Source organism: Mastomys coucha, unplaced genomic scaffold (genome assembly GCF_008632895.1).
Source record: "Mastomys coucha isolate ucsf_1 unplaced genomic scaffold, UCSF_Mcou_1 pScaffold5, whole genome shotgun sequence".
Classification (NCBI taxonomy): domain Eukaryota; kingdom Metazoa; phylum Chordata; class Mammalia; order Rodentia; family Muridae; genus Mastomys; species Mastomys coucha.
Genome location: NW_022196911.1, coordinates 89,364,741 through 89,385,455, shown reverse-complemented (window position 1 = coordinate 89,385,455; position 20,715 = coordinate 89,364,741). Strand labels below are relative to the sequence as shown.

General features: G+C 41.9%; 1 protein-coding gene across 3 annotated transcripts in view; it reads right to left on the bottom strand.

Moving 5' to 3' along the window:
• The window catches only part of Ca10 (carbonic anhydrase 10), a 494,944-nt gene that overhangs the window by 98,047 nt on the left and 376,182 nt on the right, over positions 1-20,715 (bottom strand). For all 3 annotated transcript variants that reach the window (XM_031354912.1, XM_031354911.1, XM_031354910.1), the window contains exon 5: positions 6,722-6,907. In XM_031354912.1, the coding sequence (XP_031210772.1) occupies positions 6,722-6,907 (186 nt within the window). The remainder of the gene's footprint in view (positions 1-6,721; positions 6,908-20,715) is intronic.

The following is a 20,715-nucleotide window of genomic DNA, read 5'->3' as shown; positions in this document are numbered from 1 at the left end:
CGGGATGGGAAACACCTGATAGATAGAGATCTATAGCTGTCTTATTCACTGTTGTTTGTGGTAGATAGTCACTATCTGTTCTTTGGGTGAGATAAATGGGAGTTACTTTCAAAGCAGGTAGACAGTGACCAGGTATTTTCAATGACATTCCTTCTGTAGCCATTTGTGAGTCAAATCTGTGCCTTGTCCCTCTAATGGATCTGAAATCCCTTCAGGGTATCACTGTTTAATCCTTCTATATCTTCTGCCATATAAAGGGGTAGATATAGATTGGTACTTTATAAATCCATTTTTAAAAGTTTCACAAAGCATATTCTCCTAGAGAATATTCCTTAGTAATAATCACCAACAATTCTACCTCTCCCCTACACCCCAATTTCTAAGGGCATTTGAAGCTTTCAGCAACTTTTATCCAAACATTTCATCTTTAATCAATTAATTAATTAGTATTCTATACTTGGGGGTGTTTGTCTTGCACACATGTCTGTGCCCCATGTACATGGCTGATGTCCGGGGAGGCCATTAGAGGACACCATATTGCCTGGAACTGGAATTCCAACCAACCATGTGGTGCTAAGAATCGAACCTGTATCCTCTGCAAGAGCAGCCAGTGCTCTTAACTACTGGGCCATCTTTCCACTCCCTCCAGCTACAATTTAAATGTTTTTGTATATTTCCTGTATAGTTAACCCAACACGGGATTTTTTTTAAAAAAAAAATACAAACCTCTAAAGTTTTTATTTCTAGGACACTGACAGTTGATTGAGTTTTCATTCAGTGACTGACTCATTCACAAACATGACTTACTGTATGTTGGACATTGCATCCGGTACATGGTGTCTAGGGCACAATCGTTCTTTGCTTAAGAGGTTTACTCAGATGACTTTATCTGGTGAACGTGTGTTGACTAGCCTCATGTGCTCAGTGTACAAAGTGCTAGGAATACAGATCTAACCAAACAAAAATTCCCATCAGTAAAGAACTTCTGTTCCCACAGAAGTGGGAATAAATAGATACAAGACTCACAGTGATTGGTAACATTATATTGATTGACCACCCTCACAGAGCTCCCAGGGACTAAACCACCAACCAAAGAGTATACATGGAGGGACCCATGGCTCCAGCTGCATATGTAGCAGAGGATGGCCTTATTTGGCATCAATGGAAGGGGAGGCCCTTGGTCCCGAGGAGGCTCGCTACAGTGTAGGAATGATAGGGCATTGAGGTAGGAGTGGGTGGGAAAGCACCCTCATAGAAGTAGGGGAGAGGGAGGATGGGATAGTAGGTATTCAGAGAGGAAACTGGGAAGGGGGCTAACATTTGAAATGTAAATAAATAATCAATTAAAAAATAAAAAAAATGAAAAAAAATGTAACAATATTTTGAACTTTTCCAGGCCACACATAATCTCTGTTGCTTACTACTTCTGATTCTCTCTTTGATTATTTTTGCAAACAAACTTTTGAAAATTTAAATCATTCTTAGCTCTTGACTTACAAAGGTAATAACTTTGCAAGGCCTCCCACTCAGGGATATACAACTTGCTCTGTAAGGCAAGAAGAGGCAGCACCCGCGTGGCTGGGGACGAAGGAGAAGGGATCTTGGGAAGCTAGAAGAGGGAGACTGAGGTAGATGATGGCTGGAGACATGCATCTGACATTCATAGTGGAGGGTGGAGCTTATGCATGGCATACACCACATCATAGCACTTTCTTGTTTATTATCCACATTCTTGTGATATGTACATACCCCAGTTCTTATTTCATCTTAATCTCTAATTTGGCCAATAAAGTGTCTTTACCAGGAGGTCCCAGTGAAGCAGCAGAGCGCTAAACAGTTTGCCTTTCCCCCCCAATCCTATCATGGGGTGTGTTTACTGTGCCCCTCCCCCCATCTCACATTCTGGTGCATGCCAGGACAACTTGGTTTTAGTTGCTTATGACTATCAGCTTGTCTTGTTTATGTGAAGCAGTCTCTCAAGGATGCAGGTAATTGGTTCCTTGAAGAGATTGAGCCTGCATTGTTTGTTTCTCTTACTGATCATGAAATAGTCTCTTTTCTGATTCAGAGATACAAAACATAAACCATCCTATATCTCACATGTGGTTTTTAGTCTCCCTCTTTAACGAAAACTATAACCTACATCACCATGGCAACACCTATGGACTTTCCAGTTCTGCTCCAAAGGCAGGGAGAGAAGACTCCAGAGACTCCCGAGGCTGAGATGCAGGAAGGGTAGAGCTGCTACGTCACCCTCAGAGGGAGCAAGCATGACGGTCGGAAGGGCTGCCCGTCATTCTTCCTTATTATGATCCAAGATAGCTATTTCATCATTTTCTCTTGGAACAAACCTTAAATATACCCACACTATTAGTGAGTATAACCATACACACGTGCGCGCGGGTGCATACACACACACACACACACACACACACACACACACAAACATACACAGAGACACACACACACACATACACAAACACACACACATACATGTGTATTCAACACTTGTTTTCTTCAGTAGCCTTGTAGCATTTCTGAGTAGAAACTGGGTGCTGTGTGCTCAGAGCCCAGCACACAACAGGAGCACAAAAGCCACAGAGAGGAGAAAAAAATGAATCAGAGATTGGGCCAAAGATGCCCAGTGAAGTGGCTAGTGCAGTTTCCAGGGCACTACGTTATCCCTTGGGAATGAAGAACTCAAAGGAGGTTTTGAAGATGAAATTGTTCGATTTCTCCTGAGGAAGAGAAAGATTTTTTTTTCTTGTCTAGTCTTACTATTGGAACTTAATGCACAAACATGATTCTTTCCTAATATTATCTTTTGTTTCTTCCTACAAATAACCCACTTTATACTAGATATTAATCTAAGCACTTAAAATGATTAGCAAGCTAAGGAGCTTGATTATTAAAAACAGTTAATCCCTACCTTTTAAAAAATTGAGACATTTGAAGCCCTGAATACACTCATTTATCACCAACCTCCAATAAGGCATTCAGGAATTCTTCATGTAGGACATGAATAATTTTTACAAAAAAAATGCAGTTGCTAATGGTGTCTTACATCCACACAGTTTTATAAAACAAAGCAAATGATTATCATCAATTATAATAACCTTACTAGACAAGGCTAGGCTTAGCGTACAGCTTTTCAGACAATGGCCACTGCAGTCTGCCAAGGAAAATGCCTGATATTAATTGACTCATCATGATCAGCAATGATAGATGGGGTAGAGGGCAATATATTACTCACTGTCAACAAAATAAACACATGATTTGTTGCAAGAAGTGTCTACTTGGGTCCTCTCAAAGGACAGCCAGAAACAGAGACCGAAGGAGGCTTTGACGGCAGTACAAAAGAAACAGGAAAAGTTAAACTGGTGTGATTAATACTTGCTTTTCCTGAGGCTAACTGGAATTTAACTGGAAGGAGTTTCTGGGAGAAAGTTGTGGACTGTGTAGAATTTAGTAATTAGAAGGTACATTAAAGCTAATAGTTCACCCATTGTTTAAGAAGTGTTTGGGGCTTAATAAATCTAGCAATGGGAGTTCACTATTTTCAGAAGCAAACTCATTTCATTGATAGATAGCTCCCATCATTAGAACATCTATAAAGCTGAATGTCTACAGTCTGCTGCTTCCACAATTGGCCTTAGGTCTTTCCCTTCATGTGACATAGGGGTTTAACTCTTCTTGCTCACTAGAGCAGCTTAAATATCGCCAAAGCCAACTGCATGCACCACAATCTTCATATAAGATTATTTTGGAGCCTCCAAAATGCTGGTTTCTAGCATTATATGCTGGTAAGCTTATAGATCATGCAAACTGAGGGACATGGAAAGAAATATACTGATACCAGTGTGATCTGCCCAGGGTAAGATACGGCTATACTTATGTGAGGGTGATGCTCAGGCCTAACCTGCAGGTAGGGGTGTGTGTGTGTGCGTGTGTGTATGTGTGGCTGTGTGTGCTTAGAAAGCTGTAGCCCAAGTCTCCTTAACCCATATTGTAGCCTAGCTTGCTATTCCCAAGACAGTTACTATTAGAAAAGTGGGACTTCTCAGGCACTGTAACTGGCATGGTGGGTGCTAACCAATATGCCCCAGGAAGTTTCACAATGGTGCAGACCCAGAGCACACTGCCTAAGATGCAGGTTCATCTGGTCTAGGAAAGGACCCAGCATCAATTTTGACAGTACCTTCCACTCTTCTTATTCTTCTTAATTACTTCTTAATTGCTGCTCTGTTTAAATGTAATTGTTAATGAACATTCAAGAATGGACAAGACTGCCACATAGTCAGATTCCCCTGGGAATATTTATTTATTTATTTATTTATTTATTTATTTATTTATTTATTTTCTGAGGTAGAGTTTGCTGTGTAACTCAGGCTAACTCATGACCATCCTGCTTCTGTGCATTCTCCCTAGTGCTGGTACTTCAGACAGCCATCCCCAGGCCTGTCTTTCTGGGAACTTTTAAACATAGATTCTTTGAAGCACCTAGTCCCCATGGTCTGTAATAGGTCTTGGGAAATTAATATGCTGAGATTAAATGATTATGTATCCATTAAGGCTTTGAGATGTATCCAAATTACAAGTTGTTAATGTACATGTTACAAACCACCCTACTTTAAACATTGAAGTAACCGAAGCAATGGTGTAAAGATTTTTAACCTAATGGCCATCTATATTTTTATCCACTCGTTTAAATAATGATTCTACTTAGAAGCAGTGCTGTGGTGAGCACTGGAATATGACAGTCCAGAAGGAGGAAAAAAAACACAAAAAAATAACAACAGTGAACAAGAGAGTCAACTGATAAAGTCACAGCAAACTTTGAAACAGTTCATATTATCATATGGAAGCATTTATCTTTAAAGATGCCCTACTTGAGATTGACCTCCCCCAGTGTCGCCGATTCGTGAGGTTTTGCCTGACTTTAGTTATATTTCCTGCCATGGTCTAGTTCAGGAGAGTTTTCTTTTACTTGGTTCCTTCCTTAATCAATCCTTACACGTCTCCCCCTACAGAGAGAATCTCATACTGCAGCTGAAGCCCATTGTCTATGCAGTCATTATTAATAGATGACAGATCTACATGCACTGTCTTAAGAACACAGTGCTCTGACATGCCTGGAGGCCCTTTTCTCGTCTTATCCCTCACTCCCTGCCTTATCTTTTCTTTTAAGTCTACCAACCGAGTACTTCTTACATCCAGGGTCCCACTAAAACTTTAAAATATCTTTGAGGGGTGTCTAAATTGTGCCTTAGAAGGATCAAGTGATGTCCCCAGATTACACGGTATGTATCAAAGCAGGGGCTACAAATTCAGGTCCTTTGACTCCGAAGCTGATGTGTTAAAATTACTCTCCATAGCTTCTTTCCACAGCTTAGTTCAAAGGGCGCCATCTGTGTGAAGCATCTCCTGACCCCTTCAAGTAAAATGTGTCATTTTTTTTTTTTTTGAGGCTGCCAAGGCCTTTGTACATCTCTATTTCAGCATGCCATTATACTTCAATGATTTGAATATAGTTCCTTTTGAACTTCTCTGGGGCAAGTACTCGTTTCTTCCCTTTTTATTTTTAAATCCTTGTATCCCTAGTAACTAGTTGGGACCCTAGGCGGACTCACAGCCAATGGATTTTGAATGCATATCAAAATCTGGCTGAGGGATTTCTTAAACTTGTGGCCTATTTGATGGCATATGACCTTAGCACATGAAATAAAATTGCCAGCTTTAACCATGACCTTCAATAGCAAGATAAGCAGACCATATATAATCTACACTTTGGAAATTTTAAAGTCTTTTTGACATCAGTTATTGAGGACCCTTGTTAGGAACCTAGTTGCTGGTTACTTATTATTTGAGGACCCTGCTCCTTAAGTTATAATTGTCCATGCATATAAAGAGTGAACTAGGTCAAGTGTCACAGATGAAGTCTGGTTAAACCTTATCTCTTCTCTCATCTGAAACTGTGGTTAGCTGCTTTGTTTTGGTTTATTTATTTATTTATTTTTTGGTCTGGGCTGATGGTTGGTACATGGTCACACTCATCATCAATGGTGTAACACAGTGGAATTTCCATTCTGTAGAATGTCAGGCAAACTCTTCAGTTCCTTGACATTGATTTCACAGTGCATTATATATTTAGGCAAACAAGACCCACTTTACCAGAAGGGAAGCTATGCTGTCATACGAGATGCAAGAGAAGCTGATTCTCAGAGAGGTGAAAGTGAAGAGGCACAGGAAAGGTGAGGTTAATTAATGCTCTAGGAGAGTGGTTCTCAAGCTGTGGGACATGACCCCCAGGGGTCAAATATCAGATATCCTGCATGTCATATATTTACATTACAATTCACAATACTAGCAAAATTACAGTCATCAAATAGCAACAAAGTAATATTTTACTGTTCCAGGTCACAACAACATGAGGAATTGTATTAAAGGGTGACAGCATTGGGAAGGTTGAGAATCACTGCTCTAGGACATGCCAGGGCATGAGTTCCAAGAGACTTATGCTAGTGTTTCAGAAGGAAATATTGTTTCACTGTAGCCTCTTCTGGGAAACTGAAAACCACAAGCAAAAGACACATGAAGAAAAGAGGCATGGATTTTCTTTCTCAGGTTCCAGGGAGCCTTCCCATCTGTTATTTCACTGTTACGTAGGCGTGGAATCCTACAAGTTGGCCCTAAGCCTTAGCACTTTGGCAGGTGCACGTACCTCCCCAGAGAAGGCCTGTCCATTGAGGAGGTGCTCAGACCCTTGGCTGTCCTCACTCCCAAAGTGTAGCCGGATCTCTTCTAGGCGGTGACTGTATGTCATGGGCCCTCCTGAAATATTGACCAAGTGCTCCTTGTCCAGGCGGAGAGACACATGCCTTCCAGTGTTGTACATGGTCCCACTGACCTACAAGGCAACGGGAAGCAGATTAGACAAGCATTTTTTTCTCTTTCTCCCCAAACCCAGGCGCATGACAGACCCATTTAAATCTGATGATGACACACCAGGCTAAATCTATGTGTACAGAAGTACACATTTTCCTTCCGTGCCTGTCTTCTAAGGTACTTCTGATGGGTCATAAGTCACATTTATCATTCAGGAACTCAAAGGGAGGGGCTCAAGAGATTTTTTTTTTTCACCAGCTATGACAACTATTTTGTCAATTGCACCTTATGAAGATTAGCTTGTTTTTCTCATCATAGTTGTTTAGAAGGCAGAGATGGTGTAAAAGCTAAAATAAAAAAAAAAAACATCTCAGGTGTAAGAAACTGGAAAAAGCCATGAGGAGAGTTTAAGAGATCCACCTGAGAGATGAGAAAGCCCCTGTGTGTGACTAGGGGTAAACCCCAGAGGAGACTGCTGAGCTGTGGAGTCCCAGGCACTCAGTCCAGATGTTTTGGTTAGGTCCCTCTTCAGTCTCAGCAGCAGACATCATGCAGAGAGTTCAGGTCCTCACTCAGAGAACGTAGCCTCAGGGCTAATCTGAAGGGAATCACATGCCGATCCCCCATCTGATACTCAGAATATTTCTCAGCCCAGTCCCATCTCTCTTTATTTCTGCCTACTACGGAACTTTCTGCTTCTTCTTTTCCCTCCTTTTTATTTTTTCTCTTTGGACTCCATGTTCAGCTTCATGTCCTCAACCCATTCCTTGGAGTTATCTAATGTGTCCAAAGAAAATCATTGCCTATTTGAACAAAACTTCCATCACAGCCCATGTCCCACGCTCACCTGCATTTCTTCTAGTGTTTCAAAAACACCTGGATGCAAGGATGCAAAGCAAAGGCAAGAACCTGAGTCTTTGATGTCAAAAGATTCCCAACTCACTTCTTGTCAGCTATGTAATTTCAGAAGACTTGCTTAATATTATAAAGCTGAAGTTCCGTGAACATACAATAGACATAACACAAATTCCCTCCCAGGAACAAGGGCTGGGAAGCAAAACAAAACTATAAGCCAACTTCAAAACAGTCAAGTGACAGGCCTCTCTCCTAATTAGTAGTCACTCTAGATATAAAGGGATCCCGTTTATACGAGGTGTCAAATGCAGACTAAATTGTAGAGGCAGCAAACAGAATAGAGATTGCAGAGGTTGGGGTCAGCAAGGGAATGGAAGTTAGTGTTTAGTGGGCATAGAGTGTCAACTTTGCAAGACAGAGAGTTCTGGAGGTGGGTGGGGTTGGAGGGTCTGCAGTGACATGAACATGTTTAATATTGCTTAGCTTAAAAATGATCAGGATGTCAAAGTTTAAGTGATGTGTATTTTATTCACAATGGAAACTGAAAAATTAATTTCCCCATGAAGCTATATTATTAAGTAGATAATATTTGTATGGGTCAAACATTTTCCTTTTCTTCCTTCCTCTCTCTTGGCTCTTGCACACGTCTCACTGATGCAGAAGGGTTCTCCCCCATCTTCCCTTTTCAGAACCTGGTGGATGATAATGGTACTTGAGAAAGATCCTCAACCTCTGATTTTAGGTGATCTACTTGCCTCTCTCTTTAGACTTCTATGGATTAGATATGGGGAACAGACAGCTCATCTTGAAGACTAAAAAGCAAAACAGAACCAGGAGAATCAAAACTAAATCACTGTGCCTTTTAGCTCTCTATTTTCCCCAGAGTCTCCTCTATAACAGAGTTGTATCTTAATTCATTCAGTCATTCATTTTCATCCACACCTCCACTCTTTAGCAATCTATTCATCCATGTTCAGAAATGGTCACATATCTCTGGCTGTGCTAGGAGCTTGGGATACCATGAGGAGCATACATGATCTTTGTCTTCACAGATCTCACCCTTCCTTATGCAAGCTCCCAATGTGCAGGCAGCTGGGGGCATATATAACTTATACCATTATGTGGTTACAATTAGACGCAACATCTCCTTATCTCTACCCTTTCCCTACACAGTGAAATAACATTAATTTGTATTAATCATAAAAATGTGTGTAGCCAGGGTATGGTTTGTTGCACTTTAATTTAAAAATAAAGGCTTGACAATGTTATGTATGGTAACCGAATCTAACAGTACATCTACATGGTAGTAATTAACACAGTACCAATGTCACTTCATCGCAATGCTAATTACTGTGTTTCCAATGAATGGCTTTGGTGCACAGCATGTTGGGAGAAGTTTGCTTCTGCACAACCAGGAAGCAGTCATGAGTGGAGAAGCTGAAACTGTGGGGGATAACCAGATTGCTTCTGGCTGCCCCACAGCTCTCTTCTTTATATGGCTTCATTACAACATGAGGCAAGAGGTGGGAGTGTGTGTGTGTGTGTGTGTGTGTGGTGTGTGTGTGTGTGTGGTGTGTGTGTGTGTGTTTTGTCCATTTTTAAAAAGGAACAATTTCAGGGAGGTTCACAAGGCTTTAGTGACTTTTCCAGAATGAACACACAGCTGGCAGGAGACAATTTCACATGAAAGCTTGGTGTGGGATGTTATTTCTTCTGCACTGTATAGATAAGGCCTCATGCAGTTCTTGGGTGTGTGTGTATGTGTGTGTGTGTTTAATAATAGGATTGTTATTGGAGAAGACCTTGTTTCCCCTACTACAGACATTTACACTGGTTTAAGACTAGTTGGAGCTTCTTGTATTAATGGAAGTAGAACATATATGCCTATGGAGATGGTATGTCAATAAATAACATCAATAACATAGGGCTCTATAAAAATAATGTACTTTTGTAAACCAAAACCAAATAACCAAACATAAAAAAAGAAACTGAAATAAAAAAGCAAAAATTCAACATCCTCAAATCCACCATGTTTATTTTATAACATGGTATGCCCCTGTAGATCAAGCACGGTTCTGGTATGGTGGTTAATGTTCCATCAGGTTTCTTGTTAGTGGGTTCATCTTCTAACTCACTCTATGGACAGCAGCATATTAGAGGATATGAATTTGGTCAGTGCATTTTTAAAGTAAGAGACAGTTCACTCTTGGAAAGTTGGCTTCAATTGGCCACTAGCAGATGGTGTCTCGGTGTGACTCCTTACTTGGTATCCAAATGGGTGTTAAATTCTCAGCCCAAATTTCCTTTTTAAATCCCCACAATCTCATCCTCAACAAACCAGCACCACTCTTAGACCTGAGGCATTTTCTTCTCTCTGGGTAGGAAGATATCAGGCTAAACCATGTGAGAGATGGCAGCGTCTCATAGAGCAGACCTTCTTTTCCCCCTTTCTGGGGTCCTTTCATGTCCTGAGACAAAGGACCATCCTTGGAGAAACAGGGCCCAACTCCAGGTGTCTCTCGCTCTTCAACCCATGAATTTAACCAATGATCGATTCCTTACAAATTGCTATAGCAATGTGCTATCACTGTGCTTTGATCAAGAAGCAGCTTGGTACTGGAGGGGCCAGGCACTGGCTTGACATTTAGGATGTTACGCGTTCCTCTCGTGTTAGTTAGGGTTTTTTGAGGGGAGCAGAAGCGACTTCTATGGAATCAGACAGTTGGCAGGTGGTATGCTAAGGGCCAGCAACCTTGATCTCACTGAAGTTGAAGCTCATAGACTCAACTAGGCTGGCTGGCTGATGTACTTCAGGGACCCTACCAGCTGTATGCCTTCAGCACTGAGGTTCTAGGAGTGGGCCACCACCTGAATTTTCTTTGTGGAATTCTGGGGATCTGAACTCAGGTCTTCATCTTTCTGTACTAGACACTTTACTGACTGATCCATCTCCCCAATATGGGATGTATTAATCTTTAAAATGCCTAAATAAAAAAAAAAACATACCAGAGGTCCTTTGAACACCATGCATATAGGGCTGATGTTTATTGTAGAAAGCTAAGCCTGAGTGAATGCTGCTCTTAGAGCATCCAAGATATGAGGTAGTTACTTGTTTGATGTAATACAAGGCTAATGTGAAGTGTTTGTTACATTTCCTCACAGGGGAGCCTACCTGAAGTATCCTGGGGTGAATGGAAGAATATTTCTAGCTTCATAAGTGAACATGCAGTACCACAAATGGAGTCAGCAGAAGAAATGGGATTCCTACTGTATTGAAGGTAATGATGGCCATGAGACCTGTGCAGGTGCTGCTTTGCTCTCTGTCTCGGCCTCTGTCTCTGTCTCATACTCTGTGTCCTCTGCTCTCTTGTCTTTGAGACAGGGTCTTGCTTTATAAAGCAGGTTGGTCTTGAACTCTCAATTTACCTAGCCTTATCACTCTAGGGCTGGGGTTATAGACTCATTGTCACATCATGTTCATCTCCCTTCTACTGTCTAGATGAGGAAACTAGGTACGACCAGGCTAAATAATCAATTGCTCAAGGGCACAAGGGAGGAAGCAAGGGGACTAAATTCTTATCTTACTATGATTCAAGAGTCAGAAAGCAACTTTTGAAAATACCAGAGAGAGAGAGAGAGAGAGAGAGAGAGAGAGAGAGAGAGAGAGAGAGAGAGAGAGAACACTTGATTTCTCAGTGGTCCTGTAGATGTTAGAAACTTACTCCTCAGGATCATTATGTTGAGTGACACAGAAAAGACAAGCATTGCATGTTCTCACTCATGTATGGATACCAATAAGAAGACCTTGTAGAAGTTTAAAATGGAATGGTGGACACTTGAGTGGGTATGAGGATAGAAAGAAATCAAGAACAGTTTGGGGACAAGGAAGGGTGCTGTAGAAATAGGGGGTGGGGAGGCTAGGTGAAAGAAGGGTTCAGGGAGATGACCAGCATGTAATGCAGAATGTAAGTTAAATACAATGAACTCCTCTAATTTGTGTGCTTGCTACACGTCAAACACTTAGAGGTTGAGAAAACAAGTTTAACCACAGTCTTTGTGTTAGTTGTATTCTGTGTCACTGTGAAACATGTGGGGGAAGGATAGATGTTGGCTTATGGCTTCAGGGAGCCCCAGTCCATCATGGCAGGGAAGGCATCGTGGTGGTCATGACAGGGATCCCTTGTGAGAGAGCATCTATTCCTGTGGTAGCCAACCAGGAAGCAGAGAAAGCATGACAGAGCTAGGGATGAGTGTGGCCTTCGGAAGGCTGGCCCCTGTGATCTGTTTCCACTAGTCAGGTCCCTTCTTCTAAAGGCCCCACAGCCTTTCAACTGGTGCTTGGGAGTGAGTGTTCAGAACAGGAGCCGGTGAAGAACTCTGCAGATTCAAACCATCACGATCTTTTTATGTGTTTACCTCTCTGTGTGGAGCTGGCACACAGGCTGTGCTTACTGGGCGGTTACGTTGCTGAGATGTGGCCTAACTCAGCAGATTGTGTCTTTGCTGTTGCCATAAAACATACGACTATAGTCACACTAGGTGGAAGATATGCAAGGCATCCCTGGTGGCTGCAGTGACTGGCACATTCCGGGTAGTGTTCTTGATAACAGTACATTTATTATCTCATCTAATGCTTACACTGACCTTGTGAGGGAGGTTGGCTTATCTCTTATCCTTAGATGAAGAGCCTTAAGTGGGCTAAAAGACTACTTAAAAATCTCTCCATGGGGAACCACAAGAGGCGGAATTTTCCTCTAGGATATTGGGATATTCTACAGCTTACTCAGTGATTGAGCAATTGATCAGTTGGAAGAACTGGGGAAACCCTGTAGTTTCAATGTAGCTTCCAGAGTTAGGGACCAACTTATACAAAGAGTGACATTGATGCAGATATGACAGAATGCGTTTAATTTGCCCAGGCCTGGGATGGACACCTTTAGGGGTGGCAGTGACTCTAGACCTAGGGGAGTAGGATTTTAGTCCCCACCTGTTGAGAATTGAGAGATGGGCATATATGCCCAGTGTAGGCTTCACAGTTGAAGGTCTGATCCCGTAAGTGGGAAGGTCGCTGGGTGCCAAGAAGGGTCAGTGAAGAGTGGCTGACAGCCTGTCATAAGTCAGGTGTCTTTTCCTTGTGTCTGACTAGTCTGCTGAAGTGTGTAATAGTTCTTTGTGATGTAATTAGTGAGTAGAAGAAATTTAAGAATGCTGCTTAGCTTGGTTTCCAGCAGAGCCTCCTGATAGCACAAAGGGATGATTTGTGAAGACTGAATGCAAATAGCTGGGGATGGGGGTGGGTGGGGGATGGACAGACGCAGCTGGTTCTCCTGGCACAGCGAGGGTGGGGGCATTGTTCAAGGAAGAGGAGAGGTGTGGAAGGATCTTCTGTAGCCCAATCATCTACAACACTGCAGCGTAGTGAATACACAGGTGGGCAAGACAGAGTCAAACATAGTCTAGAGCTAAAACAGAGGGTTAAACAGAGTCTAGAGCTAAAACAGAGGGTTAAACAGAGTCTAGAGCTAAAACAGAGGGTCAAACAGAGTCTAGAGCTAAAACAGAGGGTCAAACAGAGTCTAGAGTTAAAAGGACTTCAGAAATAATCAAAGCCAGCAAACCAGAAAACTGAGACAGGTCCAAGCTAGTGGCAACCCCCCCCCCCTCACCCCCAGTCTGTCTCCCCTAGCACTGACTTTGTTCATTGATCAGAGGTGCCATCCCTCCTGGGTTTCCTTTAAATTCATTTTTTAAAATCAGCTTACAAACAATTAGGCTTCACTATGGCATTTTTCAAAGAAAATTTACTTATTTCCACTGTTTTCTTACCCGTCCTTCCTTCCCTAGCCTTACACCCATCCCAGGAGCCTTCTTGATACTTCTTGTCTTGCACCATCTTTTGCTCCCATCCCCACACATTTCTGAATAGCTCTTTTTCCTTCTCATGATCTCCTTCCTAGTTTCATGGTCTAAACCTATACACACACCTTTTTTTTTTTTTTTTTTTTTTTTTTTTTTTTTTTTATTGTCAACTAATGCAGCCATGGTGGATACTCAGAGCATTAAAAGCAGATCCAGCTCTACCATTCAGGCACATGCCTAGAAGACTACATCCTATCACAGAGACTGATGTGTTAGAACCACTGGTCGTGTCAGAACATACCACATACTAGGCCCAAACAGTTCCATGGTTGAGGTTTAATTGAGAGGAAGAGAGGGGGGCAGTAGCGCGGAAAGAGAGGAGGGAGAGAGAGAGAGAGAGAGAGAGAGAGAGAGAGAGATATGGAGGAATGTTCCCCGTGTGTGTGTGTGTGTGTGTGTGTGTGTGTGTGTGTGTGTGTGTATGTATATATATATATGGGTTTTGACTTAGCGGCCACAGGTAAAGGTGGGAGGGGAGCCCAATGGATTCTGGGAATATGGCGGCTATTGCCCTGGCAACAGGTCTGTGGATCCACCCATGCATCACCACAGGCTTTGGATGCTCTGATGCTACCAGAGACCCCTGCACTTCCATGGTTGGTGCTGCATTGCTGTTCTGAAACAAAATCCCAGCCATTCAATTTTACCAAGGAAGACTCAAGGAGCCAGATGCTGGGGTGAAAGCCTGTTAGCTCAGAGAGGCACCCAGCTGACCTTCCTACCACGCTGAGCTGATATGGAAATCTCAGAAGGAAGGAAGGAGCTCCTCCTCCACACTGTCTTAAATACCTTTCAACTCCCAGCCCCCCCTCTCTCTTTACTTACTTTCACTCCCTGTCAGCTGGTTGCTTGCTCTGCCTCTTGATCTAGGGTTGACTTTGCTTAGCTCTTAGATTAAAGGTGTGTGCTTGGGCTAAGCCGCATCACAGGTTTTTCCAGTTTACAATCTTGGGGTTCACCATGTGTGATCAAATAGCTTGTAACACTGCATTATTCACAACAGCAAGGGAAGGAATGGAAGATATCCAGCAATAGAAGAATGGAAAGTGAAAACATAACACACACACACACAGACACACACACAGAACCTCAGCCAGGCAGTGGAGGTGCACGCCTTTAATCCCAGCACTTGGGAGGCAGAGGCAGGCAGATTTCTGAATTCAAGGCCAGCCTGGTCTACATATTGAGTTCCAGGACAGTCAGGGCTACACAGAGAAACCCTGTCTCAAAAAAAACAAAAACAAAAACAAAACAAAAATTCAAACAAACAAAAAAAAAGAGAACCTCTTAGTCAGCTCTACAGAAGCAGGGCGCTATGTGGGCAGTGGTGGCACACATTAACCCCAGCACTTGGGAGGCTTAGGCAGGCAAATCTCTGAGTTTGAGGCTAGCCTTGTCTACAGAGTCAGTCCCAGGACAGGTAGGGCTACACAGAGAAACCTTGTCTTGAAAAGCCAAACCAAAACAAAACATACAAACCAACCCCCAGGAAAGTATGGAATGTACAGGAAAATGGAAAGATTTAGACAGTATTACATGAAGTGAGGTGATCCAGACTCAGTAACACAAAAATCACATGTTCCCTTTCATATACTGATTCCTTTCTTTTTATTCTTTTGTTTTTCTTTTCTCTCAATTTTTATTTCAAGTTTCTAAAACAAAGCCGGGCAGTGGTGGCACACGCCTTTAATCCCAGCACTTGGGAGGTAGAGGCAGGTGGATTTCTGAGTTCGAGGCCAGCCTGGTCTACAGAGTTCCAGGACAGCCAGGGCTATACAGAGAAACTGTGTTTCGAAAAACAAACAAACAAACAAACAAACAAACAAACAAACAAAAAGTTTCTAAATCAATAATTTTTTTGAGAACTTTGTACATAAATAGTCTATCTCCATCACTCCTGCCCTTCCTTTTCCCTTCAGTTTGCCCAATATGGCCCTATCTCTCTCTCTCTAATTCGTGATCTCTTCATCTTCAACTATTATTGTCTAACACACACACACACACACACACACACACACACACACACACACAAAGTCTCTCTCTCTCTCTCTCTCTCTCTCTCTCCCTCTCCCTCTCTCTCTCTCCCTCTCCCTCTCTCTCTCTCGCTCTTTCTCTCTCTATACTCTGCATACTCTCCATTTGGTATTGCTCATACATTCATGTGTCCATGGCTGACTACTTGGAACGGACAACCTATGTGCAAGTTTGTCCCTGGAGGAAACCGATTTTCCGTCTCTCAGAAGCCCTCCACATCCTGTAGCTCTTCATCTGGGAACAGGGCATTGAGTACTTTCCCCAGTCCATGGTGGCATGTTAACTGGTGTGGTTATTATAGTGTTTCTATTCAGGGAAACTATTTCTGCTGATGCATACTGACTGAGTTTAAAGTAGTGTTGAGTACATGCACACAGTACTGAAGGGATAAGTGCATGTACACAGTATTGGTATATTACATAGAAAAACTATAACCCATAGAAAAAAAAGAAAGTAATTATCCTGATGCTTCCAGATGCCACTTAACATGACATTATGCATCTAGATGGTAGACGTTACACGGTACCTGTCCAAGTGTTTTATGTTACGTACATTTTACTATAATGGTTAGGAAGGGAGAGACTGGATACTGAGAAGGTAAAAGGCTGTGGAGTTTTGGGAATGGACAGGATCATACCCATCACTCTAAACCCTGCAGGGAAGATAGAGTGAGGATCCTTCCTTAGCATCACTCAATCTAATCTTCCTCTTATTCATCTGAGCCATCCTGGTTTTGGCCTGTGTAAAGACTAGGATTCTTTTAATCAGCCCTGGACAAAGAGATAATAAAACAGTCATATAAGCTGCTTACCACTATGTGAATTCTACTGTTATAAAAAACAGATCCAGTTTATGATAATATTGACTCTTCAAATAAGGGATCATTTCTTCACAAACTCCAGGGATATGAGGCTGTGCCATCCCAGAAAGAACCTCTTGACCCTGATTGGTTTTGATGTTAATGATGGAATGAATAAATGGAGAATAGGTGTGTAAGACATTGCCTGTTTCACCAATGTCTGAACTTAGTGAATCTTGGATTCCTCTCTCCCATGGTCCTCAAGGGGACCATGAATGTGAGTAGCATTATACTGGACAATGTTTTGAACAGGAACTTATTGGCATTGCAGCCCTGCCCAAACCCTGAGCATAGAGGGAGAATGAGTTTTCCCACTACAGCTCTGGTATATGAGTTCCCAAATGGGAGTCCTTTCCAATTGTCACATCGAAAGCCTGCAGAGTTCTTGCCAAGTCACTCACAGCTGGTTGTCTGGATTTAATTTTCTGAGTCCCCAGTGACTGGCTGGAGTCCTCTGTGGATGCAGAGAGCAACTGCAACCAAGATGGCAGCATTTGGCTGTCAACAAACTGCTTCTAATTTCTCTGTTCCACTAGCTCCTATCTGGTTTAAGTTGAACATGCACATCTGTAGTATTTGTGTGTATTTTTAGAAATATTTTAACATATAAACCATATCTATTTAACACAGTTTATTATATATTTTGTATCTTAATATATTGCAAAACATATATTTAATATCTTGCATTTTTATTCTTGTTTTATTCTTAGCATCTGAGCAGCATAAGGTTTTTGTTTATTTAAACAAGAGGTGATCAAATTTTGTTTTGAGCTTCATCTGGGTACCTAAGGCAAGTGCATTCTTTATGTGACATGATAGGTACGAAGTGAGACAAAGATATCTGCTAGCATCTTTGCAACCCCTGTCCTGAGGGATTCTGGCCAGAATCAAACAAATATTCAATGCTAGGGGTGTGTGGACACAAGTACAGAATGATGTCTCTTATCCCGTTTCTATGCCTTAAGGGATTATGTTAATAGTTATAAAGTTGTGCTGCTTAAGTTCCTTCTAGACATATGTAGAGGGCTATACATTGATTCATTTAGGGGCCGCCAGTTTTCTCTAAACTGAGAAAATCCAAGGTTAGGTCACTTTAATTAACACATTGAAACTTGCCTTAGAACAGTTATTTCTAAGTGTAATGTCATTTAATTCAATCCCTGATTCACAGGGCTTCAGGCAAATAACTTCACATATCCAGTAACTCTTATCTCCTAAGAGGAAAATGCCTCTTAAATGGAGCCCATGGACTTCAGTAGCATTGGCACTGGGGATGGAGCATATAGATTGCCTCCTTAGCATCCCCCCATATGGGCATCATCAGTCCCACTGGTCAGATGTTAGCACCCTTGGTGCTTGCTTTTTTCAAAGAAACCAGAAACAGCAAATGCTTTGGGGCATAATTAGATGTCAAGTCCCATTGCTTATTGATCATTTCATTGCATGCAAGTTAACTATTTGGCATTCATCTCCTATGGTGTGGTTTAGATATGAAGCGTTTCTCCAGTAGGCTTGTGTATTGAGATTTGGTCCCTATTTGCTGGTCCTAATGACCATGAAGTAAATGTCTACCAAGGCTGTGACCTAACCAATGGGCCCATTCCTTGACATATTCATAAAATGATAGTGTTATGGTTGGTGGTGCCTTCGTGTATGAAGTGGAGCCTTGGGGAAGATTGATCTTATATTCCCACTCTCTCTTCTTCACCCTCTCCAAATCAGCTCCCATGAGATGAGCAGCATTGCCCTCCACACCTTCTACTATACTGTTCTATTTTACCAAAGGCTCAGAAACAACGGAGCCAGTTAACCATGACTGTTATCTTTGAAAGCATGAGCCAAATGTAATCTTTCCTACTCTTTCTCTCAGGGATTTGTCTTGAGTGGCATGTCCTGTGGACTCCTGCTCGCTGTGAGCTGCTAGGATCCATACTGTACTCAAGTGGCTGTCAGAGAATGTCCCCAAGTGAGGCAGGCAGGTGTGTAACAATAGGGAGTGGAGGGGTCTTGGGGCTTGATTAGGGAGCACTGTGCCTTAACTTTTAGGTACCTTGAAGATGGAGACGGCCTATAAACAGGGGCATGAGAAGAGGGCCGTGCATGCATAACACACATTCTACCAAGTATACTTTCATATTTCCATTTTTAAAATAAACAAAGGAGATCTTGCACATGATGTACTCCATGAGATAGAGTACAAAGCCCTGTCCAACAGAGAAACTGCCAATGGGAATAGAACGTGGTTATAAGCTGCACCTTCACGGTTTTCTAGTGCCTACATGAACAAACCAACAACACAGTGAAACTGACATTAAGAATATATTTCATCTAACCCAATATATCCAAAGTATTATTTCAATATATAATCAATCCAAAAATTGTTCATTAGATATTTTACACTCTTTTCCCCCACTGCAAGTCTTGAAAGCTCAATGTGTCTTTTACACTTCAAGGCACATCCCAATTTGGACACACAACATGTTACACATAGCCAGCCTACCCCATCTGGGAGCTCTGAATCTGAGGGATTCAACCAACAACAGGCCGACAATATTTGAAAGAAAAAAGAATCACATCAGTTGTAAACAAGCAACATACATTTTTATGTCAATATTTCGATAGTATTATAAACAATGACATAGCACTTCATCAATTAGAAGTTTTAAATGGTATAGAGGTGATTTAAAATATAAGGGGATGTATGTAGGCTTTATGCAAATACAGTACCTTTTGATATTGAGGATCTGAGTGTTCATGAGTTTTGTGTCTGAGAGTATTTCTTGGCTCCTGGCAGAAGAGTAGGCGCAATAGCTATAGGAGGTTAGTGGCCACCATACTGAAGAGGGTAGCTTGGCTTATTATCTTCCTTTCAAATCTGTTTTCTCTATAAAGTGGTCTAGTTGGGCAGTTGCTGAGGCTACCAAACTCCAAGGAGACTTGGTGCAGAAATAATTTAAGACTATGGTGCCCCCAGTTTATATCTGCTCCTCATCCAAGTGGCAACCTTTAATCTACCCAGCTTTTTAATTTTTTTGAGTGTGATTGACATTACAACTTTTATGGGGGTACACATGCATGGATCTTACAGAAGTTCTACAAATTATGAACCTCTTACGCTCCAGTTAAGAAACTGGTTGCATGTGAAAAATCATTAAATTAGCTGAAAAGATCGGTCACATAAAAGTGGGAAACTTTTGGTTCACAGGTGTATTTACTGGGAGTCCATAATGGAATTCCCAGATGCCTTCATGTGTCTGTTTTCTCCTCCCTGAAGGATCGTGCAGGCTCTGTCCCCATTTTGGCGGTCAGACATTTATTCTACATTCACCAAAGCTATTAGTCTGTCTTGTCAGTTAGTGACCCTACAGCTGATATTTCCCTTCACTGCCCAGTTTTTCACATACTTTTTCATGGCTCAGAGGCTCTGCAAGTTAATGGATAGCCCCTATGCTCTGCAATAAAGAGTCAGGTTCTTAAGCAGATAAGGAAATATTACCCACAACCAAATAGTGCTCCATTCTGATCTACTTGCCATCAGAGTCACATCTGTTGCTATGGACTTCTGCAGCTTTGTGTCTGTGTAAGTTCATGTTCAGTTGTGTAGATGCATGTGTGTGTCAGGTGCATAGAGAGGCCCAAAGTGGACATTGGGTGTCTTCCTCAATTTCTTTATGTTTTATTTATTAAGGTAGGATCTCTAACTGAAACTGAAGTTCACCCACCCCAGTTATTCTATCTAATTAGCTTGCACCTGCTGATTTTCTGACTCCATCTCTGCTGGGATTGTAGCTAGATACCACACCTGTTCATCTTAAAGAAGTTTGTTATAGCAATCCCCTAAGGTTCAGGACCATCTTGGAATAGGGGACAGAAATACTCTAAGAGCCAGAATTCAGGTTCATCCAAATGAAGACAAGAGCAAAGCAATGTCTTCTGGCTATGACTATTGCTCTCATGAACTCACATCAGCTATGGCTGCCTGCAGAAGAAAGGAACTAAATCCTCCCAGTCAACAATCCAGCTGGAGAGAAGTGCCTACAAGCCCCCATTCCCAGCCATGAGCTATGGATAGTTAGCCACACTCCATGAGATGGCCCCAAATCTATAAGTATATGGGTAATCATAAATAGGATGCTATGTTTTTTTTTTTTTTTTTTTTTTTT